The sequence below is a fragment of the Rhamphochromis sp. 'chilingali' genome (assembly GCF_963969265.1).
Source record: "Rhamphochromis sp. 'chilingali' genome assembly, chromosome: 12".
NCBI classification, from domain to species: Eukaryota; Metazoa; Chordata; class Actinopteri; order Cichliformes; family Cichlidae; genus Rhamphochromis; species Rhamphochromis sp. 'chilingali'.
Genome location: NC_137939.1, coordinates 26558018 through 26574116, shown reverse-complemented (window position 1 = coordinate 26574116; position 16099 = coordinate 26558018). Strand labels below are relative to the sequence as shown.

At 38.2% G+C, this 16099-nt stretch overlaps 1 protein-coding gene across 1 annotated transcript; it reads right to left on the bottom strand.

The window, feature by feature from the left end:
• Positions 1-1465: 1465 nt before the first annotated feature.
• On the bottom strand, positions 1466-15265 carry LOC308406996 (uncharacterized protein). Its single transcript, XM_080898354.1, has 10 exons — positions 13927-15265; positions 13681-13843; positions 13375-13567; positions 11958-12059; positions 11007-11078; positions 10737-10838; positions 10422-10527; positions 2058-4023; positions 1601-1759; positions 1466-1522 (listed from the first exon to the last, which is right to left on the bottom strand). Exons 1-8 carry the CDS (start codon positions 14027-14029, stop codon positions 4007-4009), a joined length of 858 nt encoding a protein of 285 aa, XP_080754480.1. The 5' UTR covers positions 14030-15265; the 3' UTR covers positions 1466-1522; positions 1601-1759; positions 2058-4006.
• Between the last annotated feature and the right edge of the window lie 834 nt (positions 15266-16099).

Below are 16099 nucleotides of genomic sequence, written 5' to 3'. Positions count from 1 at the left end.
AAGACTTACACTACACCTAAACATAGAAATGACACACACACACACACACACACACACACGGGTCTATGTGGTATGGAGGGACTATACTACGTCAATCCGCCCGGTGGTGGTTTAAGTGGACTACCATTTTCAAAGGACTTAGAGCCAAGGGAGCGAGGTTAAAGTGTTCGAAAAACTCTGAAAAAAATTTGGGTCACTTCAGACCTCATACACTCCCTATAGAAGTCTAGATACACTGATACACATCAACCAGACTCTATTGTGTTTTCTGGAGACATTGTCCACTTGACAACAATGTGTTTTATGAGGTCCAAAAAAAACAATATTGGGTCTTTAAAGGGACAATGATGTAATATTTAAATAGCTCATCATTACCATGAATACACATCTGACAGGACACAGGATTACTGGAACATCATTTTATTAGTGTTCTTGGATCTGAACATTAATTTTAACCATAAATAAAAAAGAAATCTATGGACAAAAATGCCCACGCTTCCCACAGAAATATAAAAATATAGAAAACAGAAAAATTAAAAACATTTAAAATGAATTTTAATAGTCTAAAGGTAAATATTAAGGGGAGAAAATATGCATTTATAATTTTTTATTTTAAATATAACCTGTCAAAAAAAAAAAACCCTAAATAAATTAAATGTAAAAATTATGAAATACAAACTACTTCTGTAATTAACAAGAACTTTTTTTTTCTTTAAACAGAACATCAGTGTTAACAACAATTGGCAATCTGACCAAGATGTAAAACCACATCTGGCTAAACAGTTATTTTAGTTCATTTTTTTCTGCCTTTTTGCAGTTAATCCTCTGTTTCTTACAAAATCTCGTATGTTTTGAACTGTTCTTCCTGCCAACACCGGATCTTCTACCAATTTGCAATGACTGCATTCATTTTTGGTGGCTAGTTTCCCTTCGTTTATGTGGTCTTTAAAATGCCTCATCACTGCAGCAACCTCAGCCTTGGACCACATGTTTTTGGGAGCTCTTCGGGAATTGTGGGATTGAGCAGCATTTTTCTCTGGAAGATATATAAAGTAGTAGTAGTTAAAACAAACAAAAAACCAAACAAAAAAAACAAAAAACATTTGGTGGTTAAAAGAATGGATGCTACCCTGTACTAACTTCTGAAATGTGTTGCTACCATCAATATCAAAACGAGCTAAAATTCTCTTTGAAAATTTATCAAATTTCTAAAATGAGACATTTAGTGTTCCGCTGTGAATAAAAGACTGAATAAAAAGTTGAATAAAAGTCTCTTGATGCATGCTCAATCATCCAGGTAAGTAAATCCCAAAACGTTGATTCTGTTAATCTGGACGTAGCGTTTTCAGTGGGAGAAACATTTTGTCACTCATCCAAGTGACTTTTTGCCACCACTCTGCAGTTTGCCATATGTTGCAAAGTGATGAAACAATAATAAGCTTAGAGAACCAACTGCACCCCTTACCTTCAGAGGGAGCAGCAGTCTCACTTGCTGCAGGCATTGTGAGTGGTCCTTCATCTGCTGATTACACAATTTGATTAAGTTTTAATATTTGTAACAAACATTTTATCCACAGAAACCAAGCTAGTGGTAACTTACCACAATCTACAGTGTCTTGGAGCTGCGCTGTGTTTGTGGAATCAGCTACTGCATGTACAGGCTCACTGGTGCCACACGCCAACATTGTGAGTGCTGTGTCATCATCATCTGATTCACTCTCACTGTCCTTTGTTTCAGCATCACTTAATGCAATTTCATCTGAGAAATTGTGGGAAAAACCCCCCAAAAAACCAAACACAAACCCCCCAAAAACCTCACATTAACAACGAGATATGACAAAATACAGAACAAATACTGGAAATTATAGTACATAGTTTTACTATTTAAGGCCACCACTCTGCAGTTTGCCAAATGTTGCAAAGTGATGAAACAATAGACTTCAAGAACCTTAAATCATGGACATTTAACAGAATGGTCTGTGCTTTTAGGTTTTAATTCTGTTGATAAAGCATAATATTCAACTACTGCCCTAATATTTGCTCCTTTCAATACAAACCTTCTATTTTGATCTCATCCAGTGATTTCCCCTGGATCTGGGAAAGTTGTCCTTTTTCCAGTGTTAAAAGCAGTTTGGAAATCTTGGCCAGCTGTGTTGTGGGAACTGGTAATCTGTAGAATTCGCGGTGAACGCGGATATCATGACCCAGGAAATCTGCAACCTGATCAAGTTCGTTGTTTTTCAAATTAAGGACTTGTGAGAGTGTGGCAACATGTTTTCTGAGCTGTGTCGATCTTAGATACTCAGGCTGCTTTGCTCCACACTGGTGTGCATGAACACGCAAGGAGTCCATTCCTCTGTAATGACTCATTGATCGGGGTCTTGCAAAGAGGTAGATATTAGTGGCACAAATACCACAGTCAGGCCTCCTACTAACCAGTAGTGACAGAGCATCCAGCATGCTTGGTGTTAGCAGAACTGGAACATTTCTGTCCCTTTTTCCCATTATTTCTATTCTACAGAAATAGTTACAGAGTCTCTGTTCCATTTCTGAGAGCCCCATGGCAACATCTGTGTGGAGTGCTGTTTTGTCTCTTTCAAGAAAACTTTTGAGGCGCATCTTTGAAACCTCTCCAGAACGTCTTCGGTTGAACACAATGATTTGTGAGAGTGTAACTTGTGCAAGTTGGGCATAATTCTGAGCTGTGGCTTCGTTCTCCAAGCTGCAAAAGGCACTTTCTGCAGATTTTTGAAGGTAGTGATGGAGAATCCGAACATCTTCTGTAAAGGGCAATGTTGATGGCTTGTTAAACTTTGCCTCACTCAATGTGTTCAAGGCACGGTGAGACACCATCTCAGACCATTTGGAGACATACAACTTCTTGAACGCATCAGTGGACTTGATTAGGGCTTCATCCTCTGTCATGAGGGCACGACAATGGATAATGTCAGACATTTTATGCAGTGTATGTCCCAGTTTCAGCGCAAGGCTTGGAGTTTTGTATGACAGTGTCTCTTCATCAAAACCTGAAACTTTCTTTACTGCTTGCACAACTCTCTGGAAATTAGCAGGCTTAATAGCTTCTTCCATGTTATGCACTGAGAATTCTGTGCGCAGACACAACAACAAACGTCCCGCTTCACGAAGCTTCTGTCGTATATAATCATACTTTGTAGGGTCTTGTCCATGTTTATTGTAGAGGGACTGGGCAAACTGAATAACAGTAAAGTCATTTCGCACAGCTGAGGCAATCTCATCTTGTTTCATAACAGCAAGAACCTTCCAGACTCCACTTGACACCTGCGGATAACACTGAGACTCCAGAGTTAAAGCCAGGCCGAGTACTTTGGTTCTTCCAGGTTCTTTATCCGTGTCATCTTTTGGTTTGTTAGGACATCTGCGGACATGTCTCCAAAGATCCTTGCGAACATACATCCCTTGACAATAAAAGCAATGAGCAAACTTTCCCTCTACTGCTTTAATCTTGGGTCTTCTCTTCACTTTCAGTGGTCCCACTCCACCATGCAAAACTGCAGCATTATGCTTAAAATTTCCCTTATTTCTCAATTTCTCTAACAGACTTTTACGCTCGTTTGAGTCTCTAGGCAGGGAAAATGCATGCACAACATCAGGAGCCGTTTTGTGCGTTTTCAGGTGGCGGGAAATTTTAGCTTGTGGTTTGCCACAAAAATAGCAGTAATTTCTTTTACTTAAAGTCATTTTTTCTGATTCAGTTTCGCAAAGCTCACTTTTATCTTGTGGCTTGTCCTTTGTCAAGTTGTGGATTAAATTCGTTGAATCTGATTGTTCATGCGCTTTGGAGATGTCATCTTGGCATAGCAGACCTTTTGATGTGCTTGGCAATAATGAGATGTCTTCATCTGAATCTTCATCATATGACTCTGAATCTGGCACATATTCTTCTTCTGATATGCTGTGGTTGCCATCATCATCGCTTGATATTTGATCCAGAACTGAATGTGGCAATCCATCCTCCCCTGAATATTCAGAAATTTCTTCTTTCTGGAATGTAAGAACAAAAGTTTTTTTAATTGATCAATACTTTAGACAGGTAAAAAATAAACTGAAAAAAAGTCAAGCCAAATATGAATGGGATACACACCTGTGTTGACTGGTGGCATTTCTGATTTGCCAATTTTGCAAGGCAAGATTTGTGCCAGACCCCTAAACAAACTGAAACACATTTTGATAGACTTAATTGTGTGGATGCCTTAATAGGCATCCACACTATTGAGATCCTGTTTCTCTTTCTTCTTTATTATTATTCCGGGTGTTTCCGTACACTTTTTGCCGTGGATCTACTTCCACAATTTTTGTGCTATTTTCACCGTTCAAACTCTAAACTGTTCTGCTCTTTCTGCTAATGCCGGCTATGACTTTTGGTGTTTATTACTATTATACTTTTTAAAATATTACACTTTTTTCCTTTAATTTGTCCCATTGAAATGAATGGGAAACTTCCACAATTCTGCTAAAACTTTCTTGTCTTTGAAACTTAACTACTGCCTCATACTTTCACCTAGAAACTTCATTCAAACTTTAAAATGTTCTCAAATGATTTGGCTATTCCTGTATGATTCAGCTTTTTCAGATCTTCTACCGTTTTAATCTTATCCCTCTTTGAGTTTTCAGTTGCAAAATTGTGATTTTTCAGAAAATACATGCGTTGCTATGGTTGCTATGCAATTAACTCAGAGGGGACAGTGAAACTGTTTGAATTTTCTCTTCATGTCCAAACAACTTCTTGCTACTCGCTCAATTTCCACTCAAGCCCCACAAATTATACACCAAAACGTAGGTATTTTTGCTGGCTTTCAGAAAATGTCACTATCATTGTTGTGGGACTCATAGATATTTTGCAAATCTCCTCAGAGTAACACAAAGTCAGAAAACTCTCCATATAAACTCAATGGAGAGTTTGTTCAAAATCACCGCTGGATTTCTCTAATGAGAGGCATTTTCAAATTGTCATATCTCCTTAACGAAGCGAAGTTAAGACATGAGGCTTGTCCCCGTATATGTTCAGACACTCCTGACGCTCACAATTCAAGAATTTCTTTCTCACCTATTACCGTTCTGAAATGAGTTGGACTTGTTTGAGGGTAGGAAATTTGTCCCTCGCTCAGATTTCATCAGATTTCAATCTCTGGAAATGAACCACTTTTTTCTCTCGTCATATCTTTTTGATGGATTTCCACAGAGCCCTGAAAATTTCCATGACTGTTCACCAAAGCCTGCTGTTTCTTACGGTGAAAGAATGATTTTGATGCTCCATATAGATTTAGAGTTACCAAAGGTTGTTTGAGCGCAAGTCAAGGCAGTTTTTGCTTCGCCTCTACTCAGTTACAGTGTATTACAAGTCATATATCTTTAATAATTTATGTTTTATCTCTGAATTATGAAGACCTGAAGATTCCCCCATCTCTTCTGAATAAAACGATGCCTGAATGACCGTTCTAGCCTCTACGGTTAGGAAATTATGGCCATTTGTTCGAGGGGAATCCTGAATGTCAGAAATACACTGAAGAAAACTCACACCTCTCTCTGTGCCTGCGTGTGTAAGGGCTGACTACAGCAGGTGCAGCTAATTTAACTGACCTACATATACCAAGCCCAGACTCTCAACAGCTCCTGTTCCCTTTACTGTCTGTGTATGTGTGTCTGTGTATCAATATTTCTCCTATGTTTAGGTATTACTCCTCAATCATAGTATTTCTGCTAAAGCAAAGTACTTCTACTACATCTTAGTACTTCTGCTAAATCATAGTATTTCTGCCAAATCATAGTATTTGTGCCAAAGCATCGTATTTGTATGGAGTCATAGTATTTCTTCTAAATCATAGTATTTCAATCAAATCTCAGTAGTTGTTGTTAAAACGCAGTATTATTGCCAAATCATAGTATTTGTACCCAATCATAGTATTTCTGCTAAATCATAGCATTTGTGCCAAATCATGGTATTTGTGCAAAACCATAGTATGTCTGCAAAACCATAGTATATCTCTTATGTTATAGTATTACTACCAAGGCATAGTATTTCTGCCAAATCATAGTATTTGTACTAAATCATAGTACTTGTGCCAAATCATAGTATTTGTTGAACATCATAGTATTGGAACCAAAACATAGTATTTGTCCCAAAGCATCGTATTTGTATTGAGTAATAGTATTTCTTCTAAATCATAGTATTTCAATCAAATCTCAGTAGTTGTGTTAAAATGCAGTATTATTGCCAAATCATAGTATTTGTACCCAATCATAGTATTTTTGCCAAATCGTGGTATTTGTGCCCAATTAATAATTCTGTTATGTTATAGTATTACTACTAAGTCGTAGAATATCTGTTATGTTATAGTGTATCTGCGGAATATAGTATGTGTGCCAAATCGTAGTATTTACACCAAATCATAGTATTTTTGCTAAAACATAGTATTTCTGCCATATTGTGGTATTTGTGCAAGAACATTGAACTGTTATGTTATAGTATTACTACTAAGTCATAGTATTTCTGCGTTGTTATAGTATTTGTGCTAAAACGTAGTATCTCTGCCAAGTCATAGAATTAATGCAATTTCATAGTTTTTTTTTAGGAAATCTGTTATGTTATAGTATTACTACTAAGTCATAGTATTTCTGCCAAATCATAGTATTTGTACTAAATCATAGTACTTGTGCCAAATCATAGTATTTGTTGCACATCATAGTATTGGAACCAAAACATAGTATTTGTCCCAAAGTATCGTATTTGTATGGAGTAATAGTATTTCTTCTAAATCATAGTATTTCAATTAAATCTCAGTAGTTGTGTTAAAATGCAGTATTATTGCCAAATCATAGTATTTGTACCCAATCATAGTATTTTTGCCAAATCGTGGTATTTGTGCCCAAATAATAATTCTGTTATGTTATAGTATTACTACTAAGTTGTAGAATATCTGTTATGTTATAGTGTATCTGCGGAATATAGTATGTGTGCCAAATCATAGTATTTATACCAAATCACAGTATTTGTGCTAAAACATAGTATTTCTGCCATATTGTGGTATTTGTGCAAGAACATTGAACTGTTATGTTATAGTATTACTACTAAGTCATAGTATTTCTGCGTTGTTATAGTATTTGTGCTAAAACGTAGTATCTCTGCCAAGTCATAGAATTACTGCAATTTAATAGTTTTTAGGAAATCTGTTATGTTATAGTATTACTACTCAGTCATAGTATTTCTGCCAAATCATAGTATTTGTGTGAATTTGTATACTGTAATATCACTGTATTATGTAGTGGCTAAGTAGGGGCTGTTTACTAAGTGCATCAGTGTAAATAGGTCATCTCTTGTGTTGGAGTGCCCTCTTGTGGCGCCTTTTGGGTAGTGCCTTAGTAAACGGGAACCCTGTAAAAAGTGGCATCAGACTGATTTGTAGTGGAGGAATTTGTTACCAGTTTTCTTAATCTTTAATCTGTATGCATGTTGTAATGCATACCCTGTTCTTAATCATAGAAACCACACCATATCACCTCTCCACATCCTCCTACTGTATGCCATACCTCCCTGTACCATCCATCTGACCGCAATAAACTCCACCTCGTGGTAATCTAATCCCTGGATGTCAGCCTCTCCTTCTGACCGAGGATAGTTATAGTATTTGAGCCAAATCATAGTATTTGTGCTAAAACATAGTATTTCTTCCAAATCATAGTATTTGTGCCAAAGTATAGTATTTCTTCCAAATCATAGTATAACTGCATAATAAAGGTTCTTGAGCCACATCAGTGTTTGTGCCAAATCTTAGTATTTCTTCTAAATCCTAGTAATTCTGCTCAATGATAGAATTTCTGCTATGCTTTAGTACTTTTTTCCTAGATTGTAGTACTTCTGCTAAGTCAAAGTATTTTATGTAAATCATAGTATTTCTACCAAGTCCCAATGTTTCTGCTAAATCATAAATAATGTTTTAGTACAAATTGTATGATTTGGTGGAACTTTCTGTGTTCCAGCACAAATGCTATGATTTGGCAGGAAAAAAATATTATTTAGCATAAATACTAAGTTTTAGCAGAAATGCTATGTTTAAACTTTAAAAAATTCTGCTATTTCTGCTGATGTGTGTTATGACTTTTGACCATTGAAATGAATGGAACACATTATCAATGTGGTCACTGATTTTGCATGATGGGCTGAGCTGTGTTTTACCTCAGTGAGATAAGCATCCGTTCTCAGACTGGGAGGCCTGGGTTCAAATCCAGCTTATGGCAACATTTCTTTCACTTAACAGTTAAACTTTTTTTAAACTCTTTTCAACACAAATTTCATTTTTTTCACCCCTTTTCAGCAAAATTTTCAGTTTTTTTAACCCCTTTTCAGCACAAATCCAAACTTTTTCAGCTCTTTTTCAGCAAAAACCTCTTTTCAGCAGAATTCTGCTCAGTCACCTCTTTTCAGCAGAAATTCTGCTGATTGAACTCTTTTCAGCAGAATTTTCACCCCCCTTTTTTTTGCCCAAATTCTGCTAGCACAATTGTCAATCTCTCCACCTTTTCTTTGTGAGAAAGTGTTTGGCTCAGTGAGCTAAATAGCTGCCCTTTGACCAGGAGGGCCAGGTTCGAATCCTGCTCAGGGCATTTTTTTTTTTTTTTGTTTCAACTTTTTCAGCTTTTTTCAGCAGATATCTTCAGCCGTTAAGGCATCCACACTGCATTTTCGCAGGAAATGCAAATTTTTCTAGTTTAGCTTTGCAGTTCTATTTAAGTGAAGTAGTTTTTTGTCAAAGCATTGCAGTAATGTCAAATGCTGAAAAAAAAACAAAAACAAAAACTGTTCACATTAAGGATATTTTAATGACTACACATACACTGCTAATCCCCCTCCCCCCCCCCCCCCCCCCCCAAAAAAAAGGACATCCCAGATGTGAATGAAGGAATTATTCTTATTAAATACTTTGTTCTTTAGGTAGTTGAGTGGCATGAAAGTGTGTAGTTGAATGTGTGTGGCCTCCAGATGCCTGTACGACTTCCCTACAATGCCTGGGCATGCTCGGGATGAGGTGGCGGATGGTCTCCTGAAGGATCTCCTCCAAGACCTGGACTAAAGCATCTGTCAACCCCTGGACAGTTTGTGGTGGATGGAGTGAGACATGATGTCCCAGATGTGCTCAATTGGATTCAGGTCTGGGGAACAGGCGGGCCAGTCCATAGCATCAATGCCTTTGTCATGGAGGAACTGCTGACATACTCCAGCCACATGAGGCCCAGTGTCGTCTCGCATTAGGTGGACCCCAGGGCCAAATGCACCAGCATGTGGTCTCACAAAGGGTCCGAGGACCTCATCTTGTTACCCAATGACAGTCAGGCTCTCTGGCAGGCACAGAAATGCCACCCCTCACCATTACTGACCCACTGCCAATATGATCATGCTGGAGGATGTTGCAGGCAGCAGAACGTTCCCCACGGCATCTCCAGACTGTCACGTGCTCAGTTTGAACCTCCTTTCAGCTGTGAGGAGCATAGGGTGCCCGTGCTGAAGTTGCCAAACTTTGTGTTTTCTGGCAAATGCCAAACATCCTGCATGGTGTTGGACTGCAAGCTCAATCCCCACCTGTGGATGCTGGACCCTCAAGCCACCCTCATGAAGTCAGTTTCTGACCATTTGAGCAGACAGATGCACATTTGTGGCCTGTTTGAGGTCATTTTGCAGGGCTCCTCTTGTTCCTCCTTGCACAAAGGTGGAGGTAGCGGTCCTGCTGCTGGGTTGTTGCCCTCCTATGGCCTACTCCACATGCAGGTAGCACCTCCATGCTCTGGACACTACACTAACAGACACAGCAAACCTTCTTGCCACAGCTCACATTGATGTGCTACGCTAGATGAGCTGCACTACCTGAGCCCCTTGTGTGGGTTGTAGACTGTCTCATGCTACCACTAAAATGAAATCACCGCCAGCATTCAAAAGTGACCATAACATCAGCCAGAAAGCATAGGTGCTGAGAAGTGGTCTGTGGTCACCACCTGCAGAACCAGTCCTTTATTATGGTGAATTGACTATAATTTCCACTTGTTGTCTACTCTATTTGCAAAACAGCATGTGAAACTGGTTGTCAGTGTTACTTCCTAAGTGAACAGTTTGATTTCACAGAAGTGTGACTGACTTGGAGTAACATCGCATTGTTTAAGTGTTCCCTTTATTATTTTGAGCAGTTTATGTTATGGAATGGGGAATTGAGGACAATCCCAAGTATACCATTTTTACAAGGTCCTGCACCAATGAGGTAATACTGCATTTCTTTAATTAGACGTGACCACCCATTAATTAAAAAGGGAGCAGTGTTCATTTCAGCTAGTCTTAACTTGTTGAACTCTATTAATGCTTTTTACTATACACTGTACCTATTCACTAAATGTCTCACCTTTGCACTTATAGCCAAGCCACTTGAGGGAGGAAACCGGTCCCACACACTGAATGCACTTGTCCAAAGATGATATTGTTGTGCACACCAGACGATGATTGTGACACTGTTAGCAAAATATTGCAACATTTATTTGTTTTGGACAGTTGGAAAGGTGTGTTTTCAATTCAGTTGCAGATATCAACTAATAAACTTCGTCCATGTAAATCACATCACACCCAGGTGACTGCCAAACACACACACACACAGCATCCATAAGGAATGATGATAGATTAAATTATTAGTTCATTAAGTGGTACACTGGATTATATTTACCCTTTCAGGCTCTGGATGTTTCAGGTCCAGATCATTGTTTGGAAAGCTGTTTGGTTGCGGCTTTAGGCAGCTCACAGTCTTCTGAATCTGGCTGGTCTCAGTCTTCGTGTGTAACAGATAGAGAATGAAGACAAAAGAACAGTAATCTGACAGTTACTAAAAATGCATCACTCAAGAGGATGAATAGACCATTTCACTATCGGCAAATAGCGTAAGGTACACATCGTGCATGAGAAACATTCATTAAAATCTGTCCTAGGTCAATGTTACCTCTTCAAAATCTTGCACTGAAGAAGAATGCATGGCTTCTGAGCCTTGCTGAGGCATTTCTTCATCAAGATCCTGCAACAAAGAAAAGATGGCACAAAGATTAGACCAAGTGCTCTTCTTGCAACTGTACTGGGCAGGCCTGTGCTTCTGTTTTTAATTTGCATGTGTGTGTGTGTGTGTGTGTGTGTGTGTGGGGGGCGGGGCTTTCCACTCAAGAAATGTTTTCTTCTGAAAAAAATACTGGCTACAATAGTTAACAACTGATTCCTTTGCAATCATCCATCCTCTTCCACTTATCCTTATCAGGATTGTGGGGTAGCAGTTTTGGGGCCTATACCAGCTACCATAGGGCAGTACAACCTGGACAGATCACCAGTCTAACATGGAAGGACAAGCATTTGCATTCACACCAAAGGGCAGTTTTGAATCACCAGTTAACCTAACCCCATAAGCTACATCTTTGGACTGTGGGAAGAAGCCAGAGTACACAGCCAGAGAGAGCCCATGCACTACCAGCAGTAAAAAGTGCCTAAAACAAGTTAAGAAGTTGTATAGTACTATCTTTCTTAATGTTCAAGCCTGAGTTTCAAAAAATTTCGACATAGAAACAAAGCACATGCAGTCAGTTCTGCATGCTGTAGGTCAAACTGTCAAGACATACGAGAAGACCCCTCCTAAAACCAGAGTGATGTCACCATGAAGCAAACTTTGACGGAGTCCCCCAATAACAGTGTGGTCCTCCTAAGTCACATTTGGGTGGTTAACACACACACACACACACACACACGTTATCCAGACTTGCACTTTGAAACAATGAAAAGGACCTACAAGCCACGGTCCATGTAAATCACATCACACCCAGGTGACTGCCAAACACACACACAGCATCCATAAAGAATGATGATAGATTAAATTATTAGTTCATTAAGTGGTACACTGGATTATATTTACCCTTTCAGGCTCTGGATGTTTCAGGTCCAGATCATTGTTTGGAAAGCTGTTTGGTTGCGGCTTTAGGCAGCTCACAGTCTTCTGAATCTGGCTGGTCTCCGTCTTCGTGTGTAACAGATAGAAAATGAATATACAGTGCATTTTTGAAGAGGCTTTTGAAACATTAAATAAACTGTATGAGAAAGATAAGTTTCAAGCTATTGTCTTTAAAATATTCACTGTCATGTATAGAGAATTTAAGGCCCTATGATTAAGAGACAAATAGTCAGTGTGATTTCTTTATTTTTTAAGCCATTGCTAAAGGAGTAAAACAATCACCTGTAGCAGCAACGAACTGTCACTAGGGCCCATTTATCTTCGAGGGACAAAATTTAAAATGAATCTAACTAAAGAGGCTACACAGCAAAATCTCCAGTGTTAAACACTAGAGAGTGTCTATATGGGTCCACACAACACTGTTGAGTGTTGAATTAACACTTTTGACAGTGTTATAATGTTTAAAAGTAACCTAGTCAGTTTTGAAGATTAACAAAGACTAACACTGAGCAGTGCTGATTTTCTAACACTGGAATATTTCTAACATTTTGAGTTATTTTCCAGTGTTAGAAAATCAGCACTGCTCAGTGTTAGCCATTGTTAATCTTCAAAACTGACTAGGTTACTTTTAAACATATAACACTGTCAAAAGTGTTAATTTAACACTCAGTGTTGTATTTAACACTCAGAGGTGTGGACCCTTATAGACACTCTCCAGTGTTAATTTAACACTGGAGATTTTGCTGTGTAGAATCACATTAAACATCAATCACTGTTAAAATTTAGAAACCGAAAGCCATTTTTTATTTCTGCATACCTGCTGATATTTTTTTAGTGCTTTTAGAGGGCTTTGATGTGGCAGCCATCACAATTGCCTGTTTTCCATTAGTACCTACCCCTGTTTTTCCAGTAGGTTATAGTACCATGTAGTTTTTCAGTAACTACTGCACCAAGGTTCCAAGTGATCCAAAGTGATCAGAAAATTTGACATAGACTGAATGCCACCAGGTGGCTGGTCAATGGTGTCACTCGATAAGTTATGAGTGCGCCTCCTTCGTGAAAATCCAAGCCATCATTTTTGAAACTCTGAAATGTTTGAAATAGCGACCAAAATTAACAGCGTGATCCCTGAATTGAACACTAAAGTATAGACTGAGCAGCAGGCATTTTGTCACCTTGACGTCCATGCTTGCTGTGGCATTTATATCACTGGATGCTCGGCTGCATTGCTATAGTTACCCCAGGCACAGTAGGTGATACTCAATTTCAGTGAAAAACTAGATGCCCTAAGTCACGTTAAGCCAATTTGAGTAGGTACAAATGTAAAAATGGCTTAGGGTATGCAATTTATCAGTTCCAAAAAGTACAATTGTAGAAATACCTTGCATCTCCAGAGCCAATCCGAGTCACCATAATTATAGTCTATTTCTTCACCTGGACTTATGTCTCTGCTTGCAAATAAGCATAGATGGGGCTTTCCATTGATATTTAATATTTTCATCTTAGCACTTGGACTGATGTGGTTGTCGTTGACAAGTCTGCCTAATGACCCATCTTCTTGAGATGCATCCACACTGTGGGGTTAGGCAAAAAAGTATTAGCTTAACTAGTTAGGAAGCTTTTTTTTCATAAATCAAAAGCAATGTGTAATTTAATCTTAATCAAACTACACTGATATAATATGCACCACCAGAGTTTTCCATCAAACTTGAATTCAAACATGAACACCTTCAGGCTGTCATGATAAACTCTGTGTCTCCGCTCACATTCTTCTTTTGTTATGAGTTTACCTCTGTATTCCAAAAGAAAGTCTCCTTTTTGGAATGGAACAGTCGTGAAAATGCCCCGACCTGAATTGCAGAGGCATACCAAGTGAGTGACAAAAGACAAAGTGACAAACTCCAAATCTAATCCAAACTAAAGACCAACTTACCTTTGAAGGCATTTATGTAGTGGATATCAAGTCCCAGTTTGTCCCTTCCAGCAGAAACATGACAGACTGCATCCTCCCGTGGAGGAATGCGTCTCCTTCGCATGTTCTCCTGTACGTTTTGATTGGCTGTATTACCAAAGCATATAAAGTATTACGATTATCGTCATCATTGTCATCATCATCAGTAGTAGCAGAACTAGCAGTAGTGTAGTTTACAGCATAAACACAGCTGACTTATTCATAGTGCTAATTTATGCCTTCTTTTAAAATGTTAAAGGCCTAGTACTCAAAATGGCGACATGTGACATTTCTGTAATGGCGACTGCAGAGAGTGATACAAGTACTGAGAAAGCTTAGGCATCAAAACTGTAAGAAGTTTTTTCTTCAGGCATATAAATAAATACACGACTAAATACACTTATACCCTTGCTTTTATTTTAGGGCTGTCAGCAGAATGGACAGACATTGGACAAACTGCCCGAAATTAGCTAACAGCGACATCAGGGATTTTGACTCAGACTGCGCTGGTTTAATTGTTAATCGCGTTAGTCGCGATGTCGGCATTAACACGTTTAAGCCACAATAATGCTTTAACACCGAGTAAATCCTAACACGGGTTAGCCCGCTTTATCGCGTTGACGCGGTTAGTCGTCAGCCCTATTTTATTTACTCAATGACAAACGCTGGGGCCGTTTTACTTCTTCAAAGACTCACTAACAGTCCATAAAGCATAAATTAAACCAGTTTAATATAGGCCTGTGCACCTATAATTTCATATAGTATTAAAGTCATGGTGCATTTTACATTAAAAAAGGCTTACCTTTGTGTTTTTAATCCGTCTTCGTATTGCCGTCGACATACACTTGTTAAAGGGCACGCGCGCGAAAGTTGTGGCGCCGTTTCCTGTAGGTACCGCCTATATATATAGCCTACCAATCACAATGACTTCCGGCCGTGTGTATTGAAAATGTGTATTAAATTGCAGTACCTACACACATCCACTCTAACTCGAAACGTCGCTGTGCAATACACTGGAATACACAAAAATCAGGTGAGGGGTATAGGTGGACTTTTAAGAAAATCAGAAAATCTTTTAATTATAGTTTAATAAATGAATTTACACTACAGTTTAAGCAAATACAGGTCAAAAGATAAATAATGACCTCATAAGAAGTAGAAAAAATTATTATTTAGACACTTAAAAATGCATTTACAAGTCATGTTTTAGGGGGACACATGAATACACAGCAAAAAGTCGAAATGTCCCCGGAGCCCAGGTACAGCGCAGGTCAAATGTCAATCCATACCACATAGACGCACTCACACACACACACACACACACACACACACACACACACACACACACACACACACACACACACACACACACACACAGAGAGAGAGAGAGAGAGAGAACAACTAATACCACAAATATTAACAATAACTATATTTAAAAGGCTTTAAAATGACTTTGGATGAAAATCAAACCAGTAATCCAAACCCTAAGAATAGAAAGCCTATAATATAGCAAAGACTCTAGATTCAAAACAATGTGGGAATAATGATAAACAGAGAAAGACTAAGGATAAAACAGAAAGAGAAATAAATACTGCAAACAAACTGTCAAAATTAGGAAAAAGTAAAAAAAACTCAAGGTTACAAGTACAAATATAAGCACATGAGGACTCCAATCAGCAAATATCAAGAAAAATAATGCTACAAAACCCAACAAACAGACCAAAAGTACATGTAAAGGATGCCTGCTAGGTTATAATTAGAAAAAAACCAAAGAAACAAATACCATAAGCATAACTAGCTCTTACAAAGGTCAAACTTTAGATATGAATCAAATCTAAAGTGAGCTCGAAACCCTGGAAGGAATAAAAACTTCACTAGAAATAAATCAAAAACCAGAAACTAAGAAACAAAAAGCCCAGAATCCAAATATTAAAGAATACTAAACTCAACACCTAGTGACACATGCCACCAGTGCACTATGTATAAAGTTCAGTTTGGTACAAGACAAAATGAATAAGTTTAACATTTGTGTAACATTGGCGTATTAGAAACACTAAATCAATCTCTAATAATATTTTTTCTTAAATTCTATAAGAAAGTCAATTCATTATCGACAGATTAATTTGTTGATCTCTGGGATTTTTAATGTTTTTTT

Bases quoted from the DNA above. Each gene is read 5' to 3' on its own strand.
- LOC308406996 (XM_080898354.1), bottom strand. From the start codon at position 14,029: ATGCGAAGGAGACGCATTCCTCCACGGGAGGATGCAGTCTGTCATGTT. The intron at 13,844-13,926 runs GTAAGTTGGTCT...TCTGCAATTCAG, and splicing joins CTACATAAATGCCTTCAAAG to GTCGGGGCATTTTCACGACT. The intron at 10,839-11,006 runs GTAACATTGACC...TTACACACGAAG, and splicing joins CAGTGCAAGATTTTGAAGAG to ACTGAGACCAGCCAGATTCA.